Raw genomic sequence first — 24,629 nt, 5'->3', positions numbered from 1 at the left:
GAATTGGGAGCCATTGTAAAGAGGCTCTGGGAACACAGTGCTTAACAGAGAGCGTGGCACAGAATGAGAGTATCAGATGAGTAATAAATCATCAGGGAAACCACAAAACTACAGAGGAATATCTATTTAAATGGGAATACTTTGAATAGCTTTTTTTTCTTTTAAATTTATGGCATAACACCAAGATGGAAAACAAAACACAACCTGTAAAAGGTCTTTGTGGTATCAAATTCCAGTTAGTCTGAGTTGGCAGGTCAAAGCCAAATCACAAAAGGACACTTTGTTGGTTAAGAACAAATGCTGAACGAGCCAAAAGACTGAAACCTAAACTAAAGAATATTTATTTCAAAGAGGAAAATGGCTTACTGTGGTGCAGTGGTTAGCACATTTGCCTAACAGCTTTAACAGCTCTGAGTTCATTTCCAAACCTGTCACTAGCTATTTGGGGTTTGCAGGTGCCCTAGCATGACTTTTAATTTTATCTGGTTACTTCCATAATTTCAAAAGACAGACAAGTTGGATTAAGTGCTGATTAACCCAGTCTGAGAGAGTGTGACTGTGTGTTGAGTGTCCCTTGTGACAAAAGCTGCTGGGGTGGGCTCTGGCTGCACACAATCCTGAATTGGTATAAATTTTTGTAGATTGTTAAAAGGATGGATGATTTAGTGAACCAGCTTTTTCCACTGTCAGATCCTGAACTTTTTTAACCATATGAGCTAGTGCTACTTTCATCCATAGTTTCAACTTTCCATGCACTGATGCTGGCATAAGCTAAATGATGTTAAAATTATGGCTCACTATTATCAGTAGTATTATCGTAAACAAGTATTTTTTTCCTTGTTAAAAAATGTTTAATCTTTTCCTGTGGTTTAGTCAAATTCAAAAGCATTTAGCATAAAATAGACCAAAATGGTTTGTCAAAGACATCACTGATTACATCCTGCCTGAAAATGAAAAAGCTTTCAATATGGATTCAATTTGATAGTCAACTGCCAAGTGCAGTTGTGAAAGCTGAAACTGCGATGGGCAGGCTTCACTAGGACAACCATCTGATGGGGCTACAAAATGGACCATTTATTTTGGAAACCTTAAACTCGATCTGCTGCCCAGGCTGGCAGCATATGCAAGAAAAAAAGTGTAACAGCAGTTGCTAAGCTCAGCTTCCCATGATTCTGTTGAAGCATATCCTCTCCAGCTGAACCTCATGTATTTAATACAGGCAAAGGCTTTGGTTGTGTAGATTAGGAGAGGATTGTGAAGAACAATGCTGTTGATCTTGGCTGTGCTGAACACTTCTTTCCTGTGATTCTAATGCCACCTATTTAAAGGTCTCTAAAATAAATGGCTTTTTGCTGGCACTTATGTGAACATGCAGAAGGGATAAGGTCAAAATGGCAAGCTTACAATAAGAAAAAGTAACACAATCTTATGAAATATCTCCTGAAGTCTATAAAATAACAATTTTTTGGGAAACGTTCAAGCACAGACCTGTATCAGATGTTGTGAGGAGCGCAGAATGTTTTTCATTCTTGATGTGTAAGAGATTTGTTTGCATTACTCAGATAGTGCCTATATAAACAAATCAGAAAAAAAGCTTAAGTGGAACTTTAGGAAAAGCTGGTACAGTTTTTTTCTTTGATACAAGTGTGTTTGCTTGATTAAATAGTAGTCATCTTCAGCCTGAAAATATCTTTTGACTTAATACTGATGCTGCACTGACTGATCTAAAAGGGGTGTTATTGCTTCAAAATACTCAGGATGTGCAGCAAATCTGACAAGTGTGTTTAGAAACACAGCACTTGGTTAAAAATGTGTAAAATAACACACATGGTGGCACTATGGCAAATGGTTTTAACACAGAGGATTTTAGCAGCAGGGTTCAGTTTTATTGGGGTTTCCTCCCATATTCCAAACATGGGTGTGTTAGATAAGTAGTTCTGTCAGAGTGTGGCCAGTGATAGATTGATACTCCATTCAGAGATTGATTCTGCACCCTTCCAATGTGGATAGGATACACTTTAGCTATTTACAACTCTGTGATCATATAAGCAGGTTCAGAAAATGGATCAATCGTTGGCTGGCTCCTTAGCAGATTAACATCTTATAAAACCACCATGGGTATCAGCATTCCATCTGGTTTATTGCATAACTACACAGACACCATTAGTACGTCTGCCTTTTTTGTTGTTGTTGCTGCACAGTATGTCAGCAAATACAACATTAAATCAGGAAATTGGTATCAGTTATAATGGCTGATCAAGTGATGTGTAAATGCATTTGCACTAATGGACAATGAATAAGAGCCAAACATTTTACCTTGAATGATTACATCCCTTCAAAAAAAAAAAAAAAAAAACCAGTAATAGATACTTATTTGGAATATGTTTCTGCCTTACACACAACATAGCTCTGATATACAAAGCTTCAGATGATAGATGAATTAATAATCATCATAATTTAGGATTCTGGCTATTAAGCATTCAGGATAATATTAAATCTAGGGTAGAGGAAGTTATTCTCATTATATAATCAACATTAAACGGTGACAAGCCATCCGCACATTTCCTTAAAGAACTGTTTTCTATCAACAAGGCAATATTGACATAATAATATATAGGAAGCGAAAGCTGGAGGACTTCCACAGTTGATATGGCCTTCCACAATAAGTGGTGAAAACCTAAAATGCTTTCCCTAAGATATAAACATATTGGAAAAATTCTAACTTAATTATGAAGTTTCTCCCATCCCACCATTTTATAAGCCAGCGTATTACTTACAGATTTACAGACAGCCTAACCCACGATGGAGAGGTGACAAAGGATACCTCTGAGGGGTGCAAGTCATTGCACTTGGAAGACAGTGTTCAATACCCATGAAGTCAGGCCCAGAGGATCAGCAGGTTTATTATTTTGCCTTGTTCATTTGGTATTTGGTACTTGGTGCTCTTTCCACGTTCAACCCTCCCTTCCAATATTTTGTTAATGAAGATCCCAGTTTTATTTACTTTTTGTACTCTTTATGGTCAAGTTTGATATGGAAGACTGTCACAGGGCTCCTTTTCTGTCACAGGCTGAACAGAATAATTTCAACTAAAATTGATTAATACATTTGTTAGACAACTGGAGAAATAACAAAATGCCATGCTACAGTATCAAGGAAATTACAGAGATCAAATGCAAAAACAGGCAAAGAACAAACCAAACTAAGAAGTTCAGCTAAAGTGACTTAAATCTGTCATACAGAATATAGACCTTTGCGGACACTCCAAGTCTCAGACAAGGAAGGCAACATGAATGCCATTTGGGAAATTATTTAGTTTGTTTCTTCATAGTGAAAAGATCAGCAGCTTTCTTGTTGATAGGTGCAATACCTAGACAACAGTAAGCAAGACAGAAGTTTCGAGATACAGGGTAAGCTTGTTATTTTCAGGTAAGTGAAAGACGTAAGTGTCAATGTGCGGTAATAATACTTATTGATCATGGTGTCAGAGAGTGATGACGCATTACATGTTGAATAGCACATTCTACTAAAAATTTCACTGTACTTTGAACATGTAACAATAATAATATTAAAGAAATACAATATAATGTACCTTGTAGCAAGAAGTGGGTGAGTCCGACATGGAGACAGCCAAGCCTCCCTTGTCCATGGCATACTGTCAAAGAGGAGAATATCCTTCTCTGTTAGGGCCATTATAATAGGCTTAAACTGGTGACGACCTCCATCAAGTTTTGTCTGAAAAAAGAACAAAGAAAAATATTTTAAATACAAGGATATGGAACTTCTATAAAGAGATTTTTACATTTATTTTTAGATTATATTATGTATGTATTATGCATACTCGAAAGGACAGACAAACAACCAAAAGTATGAATGAATATTTGGAAACAGTTCATTGCTTCTATTTTCATCAACCTTTCTTTGAAACCACTTTATTCAGTATCAAGCTGTAGAGAATGAGAGGCTGCCTCATTCTAAATAGGATGCCTTCACAACTAAATTCCTGTTTATTTTGAGATCTTGCCTTATTTTATGTACTGCAAGAAAAAAAAATAAACGTACTACTATATAATAATGATGACACGTTAAATAGCTGTGCAGACTTTGCAAATTCTCCTTAGGTCTTCCTATTTTTTCCTCCCACATCTGAAACATATGTGTCTGCTTAAATGACCTGGAGTGAGTGGTTTTGGGTGTGAGCATGAGTAGACAATGAATGAGACTGGTGTCCTGTCCAACACCCTGAGATGCCAGCTGGGATAAAACATGTCAGAAAATAGCATAATATTGTACAGGGTAGGTAATTACAGAAACTATTTTATTAGTTAAGTACTAAATGAAAGTCATAAAAAATTCAAGGTAAAGGATAAATGTTAAGCCACTTTTGCAGAGGGGGTATGGCATATCATTCAGGGTCAGTTCCTACCTAGGTCCTGATGCTGTCAAGGTGTAATGAAATAAGCATTTCTTAAAAAGATGACTTTGTGGTCTTGCTCTACAAAAAGTGTTAACATGTCAAAGTAAAATGTGTTCATATAATGTAAATAAACAGAGAAAGGTTTCGTTCATACTTTCAGTGATGCACCCTACAGCTTGTAAGTGTTATATTCCATGAAAACCTTCTGCATTAACATTTTAACGAGTTTCTGGTTCTCCAGACTATATATGTGCCCTAGAACTGCTACAATAAAAGGATGGGAATTGGGGTAGTGTTTCCCAGGACAATCTTGCCCCTAAAGTTCAGAGAAGCAAAACTTTCAGCAACTGTATACTTTTTTAAATTAAAATTTTATAAGCTTTAAATCATATCACAATAAGCAAAACACATTTTAATAACTAAAAAGTACAAAATGCAACATTTAATATATGTTAAAACATAATAAACACTTTTTATAATTAAATTTTATAAAGTGATGGTTATTTTTCCAAGTGCAGTCAGGATGGCAGAGGAGTTGGAGATTTTATTGGAAAGAATGGGAGCAAAGCAAAGAATTCACAGCAAGGAGGAGACAACAGTTATTCCCACTCCACTTCCAATATGTCACTAACTTAACCTTGAAGCATTTTACTGGCAGCAAAAACTACCACCATGACTGCCAGTTACAAGCCACCATCTGTGTTCAGACTGGCTGGGCTTTTGCTCACGTAATTTCCTTCCACCACGCAAATTTCCATTGCCTTGAGCATCCTTATTTATGGCCCTGAACATCATGACATAGCACTGGCTCCCCTCTTGGCCTCTCCTTTTCCGTTCAGCACTCCTGTTCACTCAGTGATTCACCTACTTTAACTTGACAAATCTAAATTTTACCTGTTTGTTTTTTTTTCACATTACAACATATTACTTGCATACCAGCAGTTTCTCTCTACCTTGAATTCTCCATGCTCTGAGCTGAATTCTGCATGTCCACTCATTCTCAGTTCAGTACCTCTGTACTGAATTTGCTTTCTCTTCTGTCATAATAAGCCACATCTCACACCCATGCAACAATGACTACCCCTCATATGGCTGGAGACTCGCTGTCACCTCAATAGTTTGCACACCATAGTTGGACCTCAAAATTATCCTTCTGGTACTTCTTTCAAATCATTTTGTGTTTAAGAAATAAGAACTACAACAATTCATAACCAACAACGGCAGATGGATTGATGCAATTTGGAATCTGCTGTCTATGAAAGCTGTTTTAACTACCAAAAGCCTGTCTGGGCTAATGTTTAACTGTGTTTTGATGTTGTAAGATGCTAATAAAAATAAAGTATTTGATGTACTGTACAATACACTCTGTTGTTATCACTGTTATTTTTTACATACGACTCATTGCTACAAAAATACTACACAAACACAATATTTTTCCAATGAAGTAAATAGGCAAAAAATAAAAATTCTCCAACTTTCAAAACTAAGTAACTGAATGCACTTGAACTTTATTCCATGTGTACATTTTCTAACTTCTATTGAATCTGCCTTGCAACAGGTATGTTTGCAAAATTCTTAACACTAACAGAATTTTGATCTGCTCACTTTTGGACTTCTCCTGGTCGATGTTGCATTACATTCTTCTTAGTTCATTAGTGACAAAACTAGTCCGATGTCCTTCTCTAACCAGAAATGGCATTCTGCTCACATAGTGCCATTTGTTTTATCCTGTTAGGACAACATGCATGATCAGTGCCAGTGTACACATTTCTCCCTTTGCTAAACCCTTAATTATCACTACTCTTGTAATGTGCCAAACATTTCTGCCCAACGGCCCATCACAGAAATCCACAGTATGTACTGCTGAAGACAAAAAGGGGCTCAATTTTATACAATTATAATTGTATGAGTCTCTTCAGCAGAATGTGGGCTACAACATGGACATTCCCAGTCTTAAATGTTAACAAAAGAGAAAACATTGCAGAAACATTTCATTGCACAAAATTCTATACATGGATTTCTGCTCCAGTAATGTTCCACTGCTGATTTGTTGAGAAATGACCAAAGGAGTAAAACTACTGCAGACATGACTGACTTTTGGACTGTAGTGTGTTTACTGAGATGTGTTTCTTCCAACCCTGAGCATACAGCCCAGCCCAGAAGCAGTAATATTCAAAAACAGCCAAGACCACACCAGCACTGTTTTTCTACAGTTCTGGGAAATGATCTGAAACCAAACATTAAAATAAAAAACAGTATGATGACAACACTCAGTTACATAATGCATATGGGGTAACAGAAAAAGAATGAGAGACAGAGATCCTCAGTTCCACTAAGCACGACCCAATGTCAAACACCTACTATACAGCTTACCATGAGCTGCACCTCTGGCAGTTAGTTGTGTGTTCACTAACACCTATCTCGACACATATACAGGTGTAACCAAATATGACATGTCTTTAATTGTTAGCAAACAGCTCAGTAGCAACTTGCAGACTAATTAGTACTACATCAAAATGAGCTAAAGTAAGAACAAGTGAGAGCACAAACAAAAATAAGTTAGAACAATATATGCATAGTGCAACATTCAGTTGCATTTGGGACTTTGTTAACTGATTTGAATTTTGGAACATTTTTAAATGTTATCAAAGAGTCAGCTATCACATTTTTGTTTATGAAATATTTTTTGTAATAAGAAGTCATATTTAAAAATAATGCTGTTATAATACAATTATATATATTAATTGACTACATTAAATTCATGGCTTTTGACAGTATTCTACTGTATATTATCATGTACTTAAAACATTGGCTCAATACGTTTTACAGACAGCAGATTCCAATTCAGGTGATTTAAAAGTGGCATCGACTGAATCCCTATTTGTTAGTTGTTGATCATGGAGTGTCTGTGACTCACTTTAGTTCAAATTTCTTAAACCTAACATTTTTTAAATAGGTACTAAATGGAAAGTTAAAATATCTGTTCAAGTCTCAAGGTAAAATGACATAAGGTAAAATGACCATGACATAAACCAGTTGTGGAGATTTGCCAATTACTGAATGATTATAATGTGCAGACAATGCAGCGGTGAGGTTGGTTTTAGTGCAGTGCAAACACTGAGTACATATTTGTTCACTCTTACAGTACATGCTTATGGAGTGACATAATTCCTTTCCTCTTACATTAATTGCTTTGTTTTCCTTTACTATAACAGTTGACTTACTTCAAGCAGTAGGAGAAGTGAGCGGCTGGCTGTGTTAGTGGCTTGAGTGCATCTCTTCCAGCATTTTTCAGGCACAGTTCCTGTGCTCTCAGCCCTTACAAATTTTTATGTTTTCCTCACCTTAAGTTCCCAATAAAAGGACTTATTATGTCCAAATCTTATTGAAGAATTTCATTCTGAAGGGTTATCAACAGAAGAAATGAGTACACGGGCAATCTTAGCACCAAGAAACGATGAAGTCAAACGAATTAACATGAAAATTGTTGATTGGTTACACGGCAAATTGGTTAAATGCGTATCAATAGACTATGCTGAAACAGTTTGTGGAGATGGTGCAGATAATTTATTTATAAGTGATGGGCAATGCAATAGGACAAGATTAGCTGTATTCAAAATTGGTCGAACAATTCTGACATGTAAAATTTTAACAGGTGACAAGGAAGGTAATGTAGTACATCTTCCACAGATAACATTAGACACCAAAGCAGATCTTGATATGCCATTCGTATTAAAACGTTTAAAGATTCCTGTTAGAATAGCTTTTGCTATGACAATTAACAAATCACAGGGACAAACATTCGAAAAAGTTGGTTTATTTATTAGAGAGAAAGAAACAAAATTCACTCATGGGCAGTTATACATTGTGTTGTCATAATGTAACTCCAAACACGGAAGCAAAATTCAATGCGATATTGACGAAAATTTAATTCCAAATATTGTTTTTACTGAAGTTTTATAGTAAAAGTGCAAGTTAAAAAAAATTTTGCGTGTTAATTTCAAAGCCAAATAGAACAAAAACGTATAACGCAACGAATACCTCTAACGCAACATGAAACATAATTTTCTTTCAATTTATTACGTTTTACTATTTTTTACTATGGTTAATTACTCGCTGTAATGTAAAATAGTTAGGTCTATTATGCATATGTAACAATTCCCATGAAAATAACAATGTGTTTAAATTGTACATCCGCTTCCCTATACATGAGCGGGAGAGCCTTGAAGTGGCTAGCGCTCAGCGACCGCCCGGGTGTTGGCGAGCGAAGTGAGCATGGGGCAGAGCCCCCTAGTAAAATATTAAAAAAAATGAAGTGACCTCTCCCAAATTAAATCTGAAACAGTAATCTGCAAAAGTCTCACACAAGATGTTTCTCTGTTCAAAGACAGAGAGTTTAGAAATTCGCCAGTGCTTTTCAATGGGAGATGTTGAAATTTCAAAAAACGGCATACAGTAATCCCTCCTCCATCGCGGGGGTTGCGTTCCAGAGCCACCCGCAAAATATGAAAATCCGCGAAGTAGAAACCATATGTTTATATGGTTATTTTTATATTGTCATGCTTGGGTCACAGATTTGCGCAGAAACACAGGAGGTTGTAGAGAGACAGGAACGTTATTCAAACACTGCAAACAAACATTTGTCTCTTTTTCAAAAGTTTAAACTGTGCTCCATGACAAGACAGAGGTGACAGTTCCGTCTCACAATTAAAAGAATGCAAACATATCTTCCTCTCAAAGGAGTGCGCGGTCAGGAGCAGATGTCAGAGAGATAGAGAAAAGCAAACAAATAAATAGGGCTGTTTGGCTTTTAAGTATGCGAAGCACCACGGCACAAAGCTGTTGAAGGCGGCAGCTCACACCCCCTCCAGGCGGCAGCTCACACCCCCTCCGTCAGGAGCAGAGAGAGAGAGAGAGACAGAGAAAAACAAACAAGCAAAAATCAATACGTGCCCTTCGAGCTTTTAAGTATGCGAAGCACTGTGCAGCATGTCGCTTCACGAAGCAGCTGCACAGAAGGTAGCAACGTGAAGATAATCTTTCAGCATTTTTAGACGAGTGTCCGTATCGTCTAGGTGTGCGAACAGCCCCCCTGCTCAATCCCTCTACGTCAGGATCAGAGAAAGTCAGCGCAAGAGACAGAGGGAGAAAAGTAAGTTGGGTAGCTTCTCAGCCATCTGCCAATAGCGTCCCTTGCATGAAATCAACTGGGCAAACCAACTGAGGAAGCATGTACCAGAAATTAAAAGACCCATTGTCCGCAGAAATCCGCGAACCAGCAAAAAATCCGCGATATATATTTAAATATGCTTACATATAAAATCCGCGATGGAGTGAAGCCGCGAAAGGCGAAGCGCGATATAGCGAGGGATTACTGTACTATATTTGAGATATCTCAATGAAAAAACTGAACTGTCCCTGTTTTGGCCAACATGCTGTTATTTGTTGAAGTGTGCACCCCCTTTGTCTTGAGGAGCAGATTCGGGGATCTCCCCCTTGGAGTTTCCAGCATGCTAATGTAAAATGTTACTTTGAAGCGGCATGAGCTTGGGTTTGAGTTCCCCTTGGAGTTCCATTCGCATTGATATACAACAGAGCAAAAGTTGCCTTTATGCACCCATTTACTTCCGGTACCAAAATTAACATAGTACCATTTTAATGATTAGGTTTCTCTCTTTTTTCCAATACTGGTCTGCTGTATAACTGTGATACAGGGGTGGGTTATGGATGCTAACACAAGAATCAATGCATCCTACCTTCCAATGGTTCACATTCTGGATCTTAATTGCTTATACCATGCAGAGGTAAAAGTCAAAGGGGTTTAAATCATGGGGCCTAGGAAACTACTACTCTATGCCAGCCAATCCAGTTCCTGGAAACAGCATATCCAATCAGGTTTGGACAGCCACACCATAGTAAGTTGATGCACCATTTTGTTTGTAGAACGCTGGAAACTCCCTATGTTCATTTAACAAGGCATGATGACATTCTGTAACATGCTCAGTTAACTGGCAGTATTTTAATGCTAGCATTCAATCAGAAGAACTTCATTCAAATGCTACCAGGGACAGCACATTGAGCACATTCTATGAAGTGGTCTCAGCTTATGTGCTGTATGTGTCACACTTGCCATGGTTGCTTAATGTTTGCACTGTCAGTTGTGAAACCTTCATAACCAACAATGATAAAAGAAAAACAGACTTCATAGTTACATTTCTTTGGTAATTTTAGACTTGTTACAGTGGTCACATGAACCTCTTTCCATTTGAAATTGAGTTAAATTCAAGATGGCCACCCTAAAAATGGCAGAAGGGGTGGTCACATATACCTTACATATATACCAATGAGTCTAACGCAGAATGTTAGTGGCTAGATCAATCCAACTTTAGGCATCTTGAAAATGTTTGGGTTGTACAAGACTTCAACTTACCTTGTACATATAACAGATTATGTAACTTGTCCACGATCATGCAGTGAATCATTGCTCATCATTGAAATTACCTCACAGTTTAAAGTACAAAACCCCCCACCCCACCCCCAGTATACCATACTCCCTACACAAAGAAGATTGCATTGCCATGCCTGTGCTTAGGCTCTGGGTTTTATCAGTGCCAGAATATTAAGTGATTCAGTTGTAAAAAAGACCCAGCCCTTTGAAAGAGCCAGAAAGCTAGAACAGGGCGCTTTCTTGTTGTCTGAGGCCACAAAAAAGGAGCACTCTCATTCCCCTAAGTTTGATTCTGTAAGAAAACAACATGGTGGAATACAGATAAACAATGTAACCTGTAGCGACAAACAGAATAAAAAATAATGAATGGGAATTGTAGGTGACCCATCCTAGCATCTATACTTAGTAAAATAATTATTTTTCCAAATTTTTTTTGTGATATAATATTTTAACCTAAACACTTACAATTGTGTTCACTTATGTTATCGTTGCTTCTACTAGTATTCAAGCTATTTCATAAAGCAGATATGTTTCCTTAAAAGCTACCAAATGTGTTGGCATCATCTGCTTTCTTATGTCTCTTGATGTGTGTCTCAATAATATTTTCTATTGTATCAGAGTGCCTTTGTGTATTTCTGAATCTGGGAAAACAGCCAATGCTGTTATCAAAATGGACAAAGTCGTTTTGAACTGAACTAAACCCGCTGCTTCTAATCAAGCGTATCCTACCCCCAAAAGTACATGGAAAATTGACTGTTTGTATTTAGAGCAATACCTAATTTAGAATCATTTGTCGTGTCCTTTGGAGATGAGTTTGCAGTTTTATGTTCTGAGATTTTATCGAATGCGATGGAAGCAAGGCTAATTGCAGCTTTGTTATTTCCCGTGGGGATTCTGTTTTGAATTAATGAGCTTTGCTGGCTTGTGGATTTGAAGACTTTAGCTTTATGGCAGAAACTTAGTGTTAGATGTATGAAAACACAAAGTCTACTTGCAGATAATGAGTTCATTCCCCTCAAGAGGTGAAAGGTTGGTTGTAGTTTTCCACCACACATCTGAAGTCAGTTGTTTGGAGCAAAAAACCAAATGTTGAAAATGTAGCTGCCTGTTGCCATGATTGGAAACCATTAACCACAGCGCAAAAAAAAGCTCATAAGTTCATGGCTAAAGTCCAATAAGCTATCTTAAGTGCATTGCCTCCCTCTCTAGATCGCGATTGTCTTTAGTCCTTACTATGAAATTTTTAAATAACCTACACCCTTTATTATTAGCCTCTAATCTAGGAGCTTAGGTCACCAGATGTTAGCCATTTAGCATTAAATCAGTCACGTACTCTACATTTCTTGTAACCACTAAATGAAAGTGTATGTCTGCTCATAAGGTTCAATTAGCCCAAGCATGAAAATGACCTAGGCATTTTAATCCTTTTCTTAGCTAACCCTCCATCAACCTGACACTCTTGATGTTCACTAATGGCATTTATATTGTGGTAGTAATCCAGGGCCATCATTTATCACCAATAAGTAGACAGGTTTCTCAGTTGGTGAGTTTAGCCTTGTGGTGCGAAGCTTGTAATAGGTGCATGCAGAAGTAAAGCCAGCATATCAGACTTTCCATCTGCAGGAGCAGCATACTGAAATTTATAAAATAAATAGTCATTGATGAATAACCTCTCTTATTTGTCCTTCGTCTGTCATCAAGGTAACTTTTACAGTGATTGCGCTTAAAAACCTGTGATTTCTCATTTGTCTTACCTGTTATTCCTTTTATTAACATATTTTAAAACAGAGTTACTTGTGCCGTCTTTTTACTGCTGACCTTGCTCTGTCATCTAACTCTTCCTGTCAATTGACTCCTAGCTGACATACGTTCAGTTCATTATTTTGTATTCTGACTTGATGCCAGAACAATTACTGGCTCATCCTAGTGTCTCCACATTGCTCTGTCACTTATATGGACTTTGTATTATGTTTAGTCTGCTTTGCTATCTTTGCTTTTCTTTTACGAATGCAATGGTACTCGCTGTGAAAGCTGCTGCATGCAATAAAAAATGTCCATCAATTCTTTTAACAAATTTTGAGACTCTAGTAAATGCATTACTTCTCCTTTAGATTACTGTAATGCAATGTTGGCAGAACCTCCATGTATTATACTTATACAGAAATAACTAATATCACTCCTGGTCCATGTGACACTAGTCTTTTGAATTCTAATTAAATGTTACATTGATTTTAAGATATTAAAAACCATGTACAAAGGTGTTTATAATTATATCTTATATAATTATATATTATATACAGTTTGTGCATAAATACATATATGTGTGAGTGGTTGTGTGTGTGTATATAAATTAAAACAAAAATAAACCAGTGATGAGGCTGAAAACACAATGACCAAAAGCCAACCAATGCCATAGCAAATAGTTACGGACAACAAGGGACATTTATATCCTTCTCCTGCTAGCTCAGGCCTGAATTGAAAAAAAAGCAAAAAAGTAGAAGACAAACCAAGTACAGAAACGATGAGGTTAGGGGCAAGGCTCAGATACAGTCCTGGACTTACTATTAGAGTTCCTTCAGTCTCTAGTGTCTTTTTTTTTCCCTCCTCTTATTTTTTTTTTGACTTGTCACTTTTTGTTGTTGTTTGGTTTTTTTTTTGGTTTTTTTTTTTTTTAGTTATTGCCTAACCTTTTTAGGTGCATTCGCTTTTATTGTGAAAGGCACCTACTGCAATTGCCCATGTCTGTCTGGCCATCTGTCTGTTCATCCCTCTGTCAGTCCACATGAAGCAGCTCAGCTCCCAAAGAATCCAAGTTCACAATTTTTTTTTAAAATTTCACACACATATTCTTTAAGGAAGTTTGTCAGGCCTTTTCTTCCCATTATGCCACGTGGCCGAAGAGAGATTAAGCAACTCGGCACATCCATATAAAAATGACAAGCATTCTTGAAAGATTTTAGCATACGTGCATTGTTGTAAACTGAAATATACACAAAGGAAGCCTACAGGTATTTACAGGTGTACAACCAAATACAATAAATAAGAAGTAATATTTTACAAAGGAGTTCAGATTGCTGTGTACCACAACTAACCAGACCCGTTGGTTTATATACCTTAAAGATACATTTTGGATGTGACCAAAACAAGAGATAAAGGGGGTGCCTACGTGAGACAGAAGGGTTGCATTGTATTTAAATGTTCATTAAGGGATTTATGTGTTTTACGTGAGCTTCATGGACATTTATAAGACCACTGTGAGTGGTGGACATGACTAACTGGTGTGTAATTACCCCGTTATCTCCCAAATTAATTTTTAAAAAAATTTTTTATTTCCGTTGTAAAGTTATTGTCATTTGGAGTCCCTGGAACAGAAAAACCATGTAATCATGTTTCTTTTTGTTTACTTATGTAGATACAGCCTGTCCTCTAAATAGGACACTGGGATGACTTGACATAACAGAAGCTCTATGTACAATATGAGAACATATACATTTATTGCTCACAATTATGACCTTACAAGAAAGTTACCAAACATAAGAGGAATCATAGTCCAAATGCCAACACTACTTATCATGAAATGGCTGAAAGCAAGTACGGCAAAGTGTTGTATTGCACTTGTTGCAATATGTTTTAGGCTTGCCTTTGCATCCTTCATGCTGATAGCGACGCTGTTTATCCCTCTGCATCAAAAAATGTCCCACGCCATCGTATCGCATCATGTCAGCTCCTGTTGGTAGTCTGGGCACCCTGGGTCTTCCTGCATGCTTGCGTTGGACAGTGGTCTTCAAATAAACTATGGCAATTGCTCGTCTGAAATCCTTCAATGATATGGCATTTCCCCCATGGATACTTTTGTGCAGAATCCACGCATTCACTATTGCCATGTCAATGCAGCGAGTAAACAGGGGCCAGTACCATTTCTTTCCACGTATAGAAACACAGTATTTTGAAACAAGCCAGTCATGATGGTCAACACCGCCAATGTATGCATTGTAATTATATATCAAGTTAGGCATTTTCACCGTGCTCTTTTCTTTCTGGCCTTTTACATGTCGCTTGACATCATGAAGCGGCTCAATAGAGTCATGAGAAGTACCTCTGACGTTCTGTCATAGACATACTCGCTGGCACCACGATCTGATTTTTTCATCTCTTTTGATGACTTCACTGGACATGTTCTATTGATCCTGTTTTCTCTAATGGTAGCGGTTGCTCGAAATCCTCTATCTGCCAGTTGAGAGAGCAGATCCATGTTTGTAAAAAAGTTATCAAAATACAGAGCATAGCTGCTTGGATCAGCAATATGTTGTACAGCATTCAAGACAACGCGAGAACCAAGTGGCACATCTGTTGCAGTTGTTTCCTTTCCACAATACAATGAGAAGGTGTAACAGTATCCTTCGCTGGAGCATATCGCCCAATATTTATACCCAAATCTGATGGGCTTTCCCTTTATAAATTGTTTCAGGCTGTTTCTCCCATAATATTTCACGATCATCTCATCAATGCTGATATTGGGTGTAAAATAGCCAAATTTACAGAAATTCTCATTCAAGAGTTCAAACAACGGCTTAACCTTGAATGATCGGTCACCTATGTTGCTGTCTGCAGTAGAATTGTCCACAAAATGAATATAACTTTTCAATTTCTGAAATCGGTTTCGGGACTTAGCATTCTTGACAATAGGTACGACAAGATCTTCTGCATCACTCCAATAGTCTGCTTCTGACGGGACTTTATGATATCCAGTTATAATCAAAATCCCAAGGAAGACCTTCACTTCTTCAGTTGATGTATGAAATTCATGATCATTCCTAAAATCCGTTGACTAGCGAACTGTTTCTTTACAGATTAGGTCATATATCTCTGGCGAAAAGAACTCCTCAAAGAGTTGCACAGGATTATGTTGGGCTAAAGTTTGTCTCAGATTATTTTCTGCAACACCGGCGGCCTGTCCATTCAGAGCAGATGTCTTTGGGAAGACTGGCTTCTTCTGCTTTGTCCAGGACGGCGCAGGACATTTCTTCTTCCTTGGCCGTTTCGCTGGAGGTGCAGAACTTGTTGATGGTTGATTCTCTTCCGTTTCAGCATCATCCCCCTCATTTTCAAACAATGTGTCGTCTTCCATGTCTTCTCCAACCATTTCGACTTCTAGCTCTCCCGGAACATCAGCAACAGTTACATTTCCTGCATTGGCAACGTCCTCATCCCCTTCATCTTTGTCTGACAATTGACTGGTATTTGGCGGTAGCACACAGACAGTAGCTTCCGAGTATTTTTCCTCGCAGTCTTCCAGAAGCTGTGACACTTCATCTAGGGTGATGCACCTTTTTGCCATGTCTCGCTACGCAAAAAAAGATAAATAAGGTGCGCTTTAGATATAGGCACTATATGCATGCGATCATCCCAATGTCCTATTCACAGGACAGTGGGAAATGTCGCAGAATAACGTCTATGTAAGTGCGATTAGAATACAAGTTAGCAATACGGAGAGTTAGATAGTTTACTTACATTGCGTTAATCTCTCCGTCCCAGCAAACTAGCACAAAATGTCCAGACTCGCCGTCACAGGTAGGGAATGTCAGAAGCTGCTTCCAAAGACACAAAGCACAACCTGTCGCCCACACGCTATATGGCACATGGCCGCTTTCGCGGAAGTGTTGTGACGCACAACCTCAAGTCTGCTGTGAATGTACCCTGGATCACGTGGTTGCTTCGTTGCGACAGATATAGGCATATATGTCGCTGTCCTACAAATAGGACAATGGTAGATAACGGTAGATTCCAACATCCCATTGGCATGTGGCAAAGCAGTGGGGTGTGTGGGGGGCCACTTGAGTGTGTGTTTGTGTGTGTGTGCATGTGTGCACAGGGAAACTGAAGAAGCTGGTGGGTTGTCAGAGGAGTTATCCTATTTGCATCAGAATCTTTTTGGTACCATTACTGAGCTGTGAAAGTCAAACTTTTAGCATTGATTCAAAACTGACGTATTTAAAACTATACAACTTTAGGTTTATATTCTTTAAAAAAAAAAAAAAAAATTTAATTTAATTTACTGCCAACTAAGCTGCACATCTTAGACTTCATCTGCTCTTTGTTCTATTTTTTTTAAATAAATACGAAACATATGAGGAAACCAGGAATAATGAAATTAAGAAATATGAAGGGCAACACCACATTTTAAATGCATCAGTTCTCTGTTGCTCAGCCTTCCCATGGTTCAACTCTCAAAGGCACAGGGAAGACCATAGCCTTGATGATAGAGATTTTTGGACTTTGTATCTTGTCCAAAATGAGTGTAACTTTCATTACAAGAAGAAACCATTTCTCATGGCTGCAGCCACCATCATGCTAAGATCTTTGAGCCCATAAAAACAAAAACTGTCCCTGCCTCCACTTCTCCCTCATCTTTTTAACAAGAACTGATAAGAATGGTTTCAATGAACTTAGTCTTTAAGATGTTGAGCATCAAACTAGCTTTGCAATCTTCTTTCACACACACAAACCAACATCTTGCCTTCCCCTCACTTATAAGGATAATATTACACTGCTGGCTTAAATCTTTTGTTGATATTTCACAAAGCAAGCTTTATTCCAGCTACTAATTCATCCAGCTTGGCAATTTACATGATGTACTCTTTATATATTGTACATTTTAAAAATATGTTAACAATGTAAAGACCTTATGAATCTTTTCTCAATCTTGATCCAATTAGTTCTTTCACATTTGGTTCTGTTGCTTCATTATGCGTTAAGAGATTACAAAGGAGACAAAGTGATTTGGTACACCCATCTCCGTAAGAACCTGCTAAAGTTTATTATGATTCAACAATTAAAGGCTTTAAATAAGCCATTGGGGTAGAAGTGAATTTTTTTTTCTGAAACTCTTGACCATTACCCAGTGGATAGTGGCAAAGTGGACTCTGGTACCCATCATGAATTAGTTTTGTTCTAAATTTTTTACAGCTTTAGGTAACACGTTTTCCTTAATTTTCTTTTCCACGCTGTTATTTACATTCGAGCAGAATCTTTCTTTTGATAACATATTTTCATTTAAGACTTCATTTAATTGTTTTCCAAGGCTGCCATTTTGTTTCTGTAACTATAACGTTGTTAGGCTGGGATGACAGGAAGTACTTAGAAATGACAACAGAGGTCAAAAGATGTAAAAATCTATGCAGGGAGTTTGTGGATAAAAACCTTAATAGCTGCATTAGCTTTTAGTTTTTAAGATTTTCTGGTTATGAATGCCCTGTGATGGACTGCCGCCCTGTACAGTGTTTGTTCCTGCTTTGCATCCTATGCTAGCTGGGATAGGCTGCAGCAGACCCCCCATGACCCTGTTCAGGACTAAGCAGGTTAGAAGATGACTGACAGACTGACTGGTTATAAATTAAAGCCTCGTTTTCTTTGACTATGAATTTGATACATACTTAGGCTTGATGAAAGCTGGGTTTTTAGTGCAAACAACACTTTGCGACAGCTTTCGTCTTGCGGGATTTGAAATAGTTTAGTTGGAATTAGATTGAACTTCATTGCCTCCTTCAGCAAATGCTATCTAGAGCAGTGATTCCACAGTTCAGTCCTGGAGGACCACTGTAGCTGTAGGTTTTTGTCCCGGCGTTTTTCATAATCAGTTTGTCATTTTACCTTGAGTTGATCTCATTGTTTAATTAGCTAATCTATTACTTTCTCTTCTCTTATTCTGCATTCAAAAAAGCAGTGCAGTGTGACATTTTCATTTCATAATAAATACAGAAACAACAGAATTTTTGTCACAGGATTAATCCCTTTTGTCATTTTCCTATTAATTTATCTTTTTGCTTCCTTAATTGCATTTTAATAGTGACAATTAACAATGAATGAAGTAGACACTGGGACAGACAACACAGAAAGGATGCAGCCACTTGAGTATCAAACCCATTAGTGTGTTCATTAGTAAATAATGGCCAAGTCACCTAGAAAAGTAGAATTAAAATCATGATAAGAATGGTAAAAATCTTAAAAATAAAGATAAAACATTAAAGTATCTCCATGTAGCATACAGAGATGCTTACTAATGAAAATTTAGAAACCAAAAATCTACAAACAAATCCACTAATACAATTTTTATAAACACAGAGACTGAGAAATACCAGCTTGTATAATTAAGATAGAAGTCTAATTAAAAATAAACTTGGTTATGATTAAAACAAGCAGACACAGTAGCCCTCCAGGATTGTACTTGGGAACCACTGTTCTAGGGAACTTTAAACTCCACTCTCCAAGATGCCAGAGTCTGGATCGGTAAGCAAATCGTCATGAGTAACAGGGATATTCAGATCCTTCCTGTGTAATCCTGATATATCCTCAACCATTTTTTATAGTATTCGTTTTTACATGGTAGGCTTCCCTGAAATCTCCGATTGTCTTGAACAGATCTCATCTTTCCTATTCTATTTTCCTCTTCCATTTCGTGGCATCGCTCAAGTAAAGAATGGTTCCCTATCGTTTCTTGTTCTTCTCTGGAATTCTGGATTGAGTTCAAAAATTTTTAACTGTCCCCACTGCCATTTGCTTCCATTTCTTTGACTACAGTATATCTAAAGCCTCAGCAGACAGCCACTTGATTTATCTGTTTTCTCTTTGGGCTAAAAACCTCTGCCTATATTTCTTAAGATATTCTATCTACCAGATATAAATCTATTTCTCACCTCCACTTCATATTCCAAGGAGATTACTTGCATAGATGGTCAACCCTTCATCTCACTCTAGCCGGAAGAATTAACATTGTTAAGATGAATATCCTTCCTAAACTTCTCTTTTTATTTCAAAACATTTCAATATATATCAATAAATCGTTTTTTAAACAGTTAGATTCAATAATAACCTCATTCATTTGGAACTCAAAACACCCACGTATCCAAAGAGCGACCCTACAAAGACCTCAGGCAGAAGGTGGCATGGCTTTACCTAATTTTCAGTTTTATTACTGGGCAGCAAACATACAAGCCATAAAAACCTGGACACAAATAAATGCACATACACAGGCTTGGTCTGCAATAGAAGTAAAATCCTGTAGTACTTCTTTATATTCCCTGCTCTGCTCTCCAATAAATGAAAGTTATCGCAAATATACTAATAACCCAATTGTGCTTTACTCACTCAGAATATGGAACCAAATTAGGAAGCATTTTAAGATGGAAAATCTTTTATCAGTGGCACCTTTGCAAGGGAACCACCTCTTTCAACCTTCGCAAGTATATCCAGTTTTTAATACCTGGAAAAGTTTTGGGATTAAAATGCTCAGAGATCTTTATATAGACAACATATTTACATCTTTTGAACAATTACGTTCAAAATTTAACCTCCCAGCTACACATTTCTTTTACTATCTTCAAATTAGAAATTTTGTTAAACAGAAATTGCCCGATTTCCCCCACCTTGCACCCTCCACAATGCTGGAAAAAATACTGCTCAATTCCGAGGAAACAAACACTATTTCCGCAATATATAAAATCTTATTAGAGTCCCTACCTTTCAAAGATCCAAGAGGACATTGGGAAGAAGATCTCTTAATCAATATATCAGAAAAGGAGTGGAAGGTAGCAAAGCAGAGAATTCACTCGAGTTCTATATGCGCAAAGCATAGAATTATTCAACTAAAAATTATATATCGAGCTCATCTGTCTCGCTTAAAACTGTCCAAAATGTTTCCAGGCCAGGATCCAACCTGCGAGCGCTGCAACCAAGCTCCTGCCTCACTGGGTCACATGTTCTGGGCCTGCACCAAACTAACATCATTTTGGACAAAAATTTTTAAGTGCCTCTCAGACAGCCTTGGTATCACAATCCCTTCTAACCCATTAACAGCTGTGTTCGGTGTTCTTCCAGATGGACTTGAAGTGGAGAAGGACAAGCAAACGGTGATTGCATTCACTACTCTTTTGGCACGCAGACTTATTTTGTTAAATTGGAAGAATCCTAATTCTCCTCTTATAAGTCAGTCGGAAACCGATGTTTTATATTATTTGAAATTGGAAAAAATCAAATTCTCAGTTAGAGGATCTGTACAAAATTTTTTCAAAACCTGGCAGGATTTAATCAATATTATTTTAGAATAAGAGAAATAACTATTACCGCATTTAACTCCCTTCTCCATCTCTTATTTACATAGATATTTACTTCTCCCTTTCTTTTGTTTAATGTTGCCTTATTAAAAAGCCTTAAACAATTTTCCTTTAGCTAAGCTCTTCTTCTCAGGGGTGGGGTTTGATTTGTCTTCAAATTTGTTGGGTTATAAATTGATCTGTTTGTATGGAATGATTACAATGAAAATTAATAAAATAAAAATATAAAAAAAAAATAATAATAATAAAAAAAAAAAAAAGTGTATTCAGTTTTTATATCAAACGTCTGTAGTAGTAGGGTGTTGTACCATGTTAGTCATTAAGGATGCAATGGGAAGTCAAGCAAAATGACACCTTTTATTTTCTTTGTTAATAAAAGGTATCATTTTGCTTGATTTCTCATTATCAAACATAAATATTACACAGCATGTGCTGCCATAATGAAACAAAAACTAATGGAAATTTCACAATGTATCCCATTACAATAGTTTGACACCACTTGAGATAGCACAACTTTATTCTGCCCAGAGTTAGATTTTCATTGTTACAGTTTAGAATTGCATATTACCTGCAGGCACCGCACAAGTATAGGGCCCAGACAGACTTATGCCCTCACTCATTGCTTATTGGACCACCTTCTTTTGCAGTTTTACTATTTTGATTATTATCATTTTACTTTTGTAACAAATGAAAACTAGTCTATACTGCATAAATGCATGTTATAGGAAATCATCCTTGATTAAAATATCAATTATTAAATGATGTTAAGAGTAATACTTTACTGAATTTACCAGTTATGTAGGTATATCCTGCTGGAGGGAAACATGAACAGACCAAGATAAGTGTGAATGATATTGTGACAAATGAGCCTTTTGGGATTTATTAATAAAATGAAATGATCAGAACTGCAAAACGTTTCAGAGTCTTATGTCAGCACTTAAAATTTCAGTGATGCCCTGCTGGCAAGTACAAATTGTGGCAGTAGCTTGTAATGTTGGCAATGGACTTATCATTTAACATTACTACAGAGTGTGCTGGAAGATCTACAACCACACTGCCGCCAAATGCCCAAGAATAGACCAGGTCACAGATTTGTCTGAGATTCACAAATAGCCAACTCAATCAGTATTCAAGTTTTCAATTTCTGTTATAGCCAATAAGGCGCCCAAGTTTTGTGGCTCATTGGTACAACAAATAGAGTATGTGGCTGGAATACAGGCTATCAAAAGATTTGATTTGGTCATTTTAATGACAACCTAATTGAATACAGATTCACTTATAGATTCAGAGACTGAGAATGCATGCATCAGGCATGTTCAGTAAACATGAGCCAAGTAAAACTCAAGGGGCAGAACTTTGTAAATATACAAATTACAAGGAATGCCATAACCGTTGCCAAGAAAAAAATCTGTTGGTTTGCAGTTATGTAATGTTACTGGTCAAAATGATATCCAATATTATTTTGGCATTTGTGCCTTGTGATGAGTTGGGATCTTGAATGTATCAGACAGTCAGTTTATTTTCACCATATGTGAGTGGATTTAAATTAGTCTTAACAAAAATGCATTCAAACTAGACAAGAACAATATAAAAGTGGACTGGACTTCTAAAATATTTTTAAAATGAAGGGATATTTTAATGATAATAAAAATAACATTAGGTCCACTCATGACAAATTTAGATCCACCCTTTCATAAAATCTTCTACTGAGTACACACTACTGGCAAATTACTCCATAGTATATGGGCTAACTATTTAAAGACAGTAAAGAGCCATGCAGCATGTTAGCACTACAATTCCAGTAAAATCTGTAACTTTCTCTGCTTTTCTTTGCAATGTTTATCAGTAATTATATGTGTTGTCCCTCATAGTTTGTTATAAATACTTCACTGATGGCTTTAATTTCTTTCTCATCTGGACAGCTCTTTTCCCTGTAGCCCTAAAATTACCATGGTTGCTGCTGCCTAGACTACAAAGAATAGGAAAACTGCTCCTAGGGTAGGATAAAAAAAAAATAATAATAAATGACTGCCTTGTGCCCATTATTGTCAGCCTTTCCATGCTCCTGCACTAAAAAAGTGGCTTTAGAAAGAGCATGAATGAGTGAAGATTGACAAGCTACTATACCCTATGTCTCAAGTTCATCCAAACCCAACATCTAATGACAAATGACTATCAGGTGATCTATGGTAGCATTTCTTGGTGCATTTTCTGAAAGTGGGCCACTCCATGGTTATCTGTCAATCCACTTAATTCACCAAGTTTATTTAATCAAAACTGTAAACTGAAAGGAAAAGGATCTGATCAGATTAGATAAATTTTCTATGGCTTGTTTCTTGTATATGAGATGGACCACTCCACAGCTGTTTCCTGCCTTGCACTCAAAGATGCCATTATGTGACTTCCTGTGACTCTGAATTGGACTAAGTGGGTATGACAGTGTTACATGTCACTTCTGAAAGGAAAATGAAAAAATTACAGTGTCATTATTATTAGAATTATGATGTATCGGGCCGCATCCTGGATAGGATGCAATAATAGAATAAGAAAATAATTCTAGGGATGGATCCAAAAAAGAAGGACAATGGGGAAACAAAGAACAAGATATTGTTCATCCTCTAGAGAGACGGATGGAGGCAGCAATCTACAGATCACAGTTTTGGCCAGAAGAATTTAAATAGGGTTTCTTGGGAAGGTTGGCCCCAGGAATTTTACAATACCAATACTAACCTTGCAAGCGATTCACAGGGTGCATAAAAGTACTTCTGGACTGAAATTTAAATGTAGTTTCCATTCATGGGCCATTTCAGCTTGGAGTTGTGTATAGAATGTTGGCAAGAGCTGCAAGTGAGTAAAGATAACCAATGTGCTTCAAAAGGAAGGAAGAAAGATGACAGGCTGTGTTTTGATGGAGATATTTATAATGCAAGGTGGAATTGCCATCCCACAGGTCTATTTATGGACCGTACGACTGTTCGGGCAGACCTGGAAAGGAAAAGGCCTTTACTATTCTGTGTATTATTGTTTCACTTATTCTGTATTACCTACACCTGTAAGTTTATATTTGTTTATTATTGGGCACAATTACACTGATCTGCCAAAACATTAAAACCACTGACAAGTGAATATATCATGCGTATATATCATTATGGGTGGCGCAGTGGTAGCGCTGCTGCCTCGCAGTTAGGAGACCCGGGTTCGCTTCCCGGGTCCTCCCTGTGTGGAGTTTGCATGTTCTCCCCGTGTCTGCGTGGGTTTCCTCCGGGTGCTCCGGTTTCCTCCCACAGTCCAAAGACATGCAGGTTAGGTGGATTGGTGATTCTAAATTGGCCCTAGTGTGTGCTTGGTGTGTGGGTGTGTTTGTGTGTGTCCTGCGGTGGGTTGGCACCCTGCCCGGGATTGGTTCCTGCCTTGTGCCCAGTGTTGGCTGGGATTTGGCTCCAGCAGACCCCTGTGACCCTGTGTTCGGATTCAGCAGGTTGGAAAATGGACGGATGGATATATCATCATAATAGGATGTGTCAAGGGGTGGAATATATTAGGCAGTAAGCAAACAGTCAGTTCTTGAAAGTCATGTGCTGGAAGCAGGAAAAATGGGCAAGTGTAATGATCTGAGCAACTATGGCAAGGACCAAATTGTAATGGCTATATAACT

At 37.4% G+C, this 24,629-nt stretch overlaps 1 protein-coding gene across 1 annotated transcript in view; it reads right to left on the bottom strand.

Moving 5' to 3' along the window:
- Positions 1-24,629, bottom strand: part of sntb2 (syntrophin, beta 2) — a 327,074-nt gene that overhangs the window by 74,492 nt on the left and 227,953 nt on the right. Inside the window, exon 4 of the mRNA XM_028809888.2 lies at positions 3,593-3,735. Within this exon, the coding sequence (XP_028665721.1) occupies positions 3,593-3,735 (143 nt within the window). The remainder of the gene's footprint in view (positions 1-3,592; positions 3,736-24,629) is intronic.

This window comes from Erpetoichthys calabaricus, chromosome 9 (genome assembly GCF_900747795.2).
Source record: "Erpetoichthys calabaricus chromosome 9, fErpCal1.3, whole genome shotgun sequence".
In the NCBI taxonomy this organism is placed as follows: Eukaryota; Metazoa; Chordata; class Cladistia; order Polypteriformes; family Polypteridae; genus Erpetoichthys; species Erpetoichthys calabaricus.
This window is presented reverse-complemented; position numbering and strand designations above follow the sequence as displayed.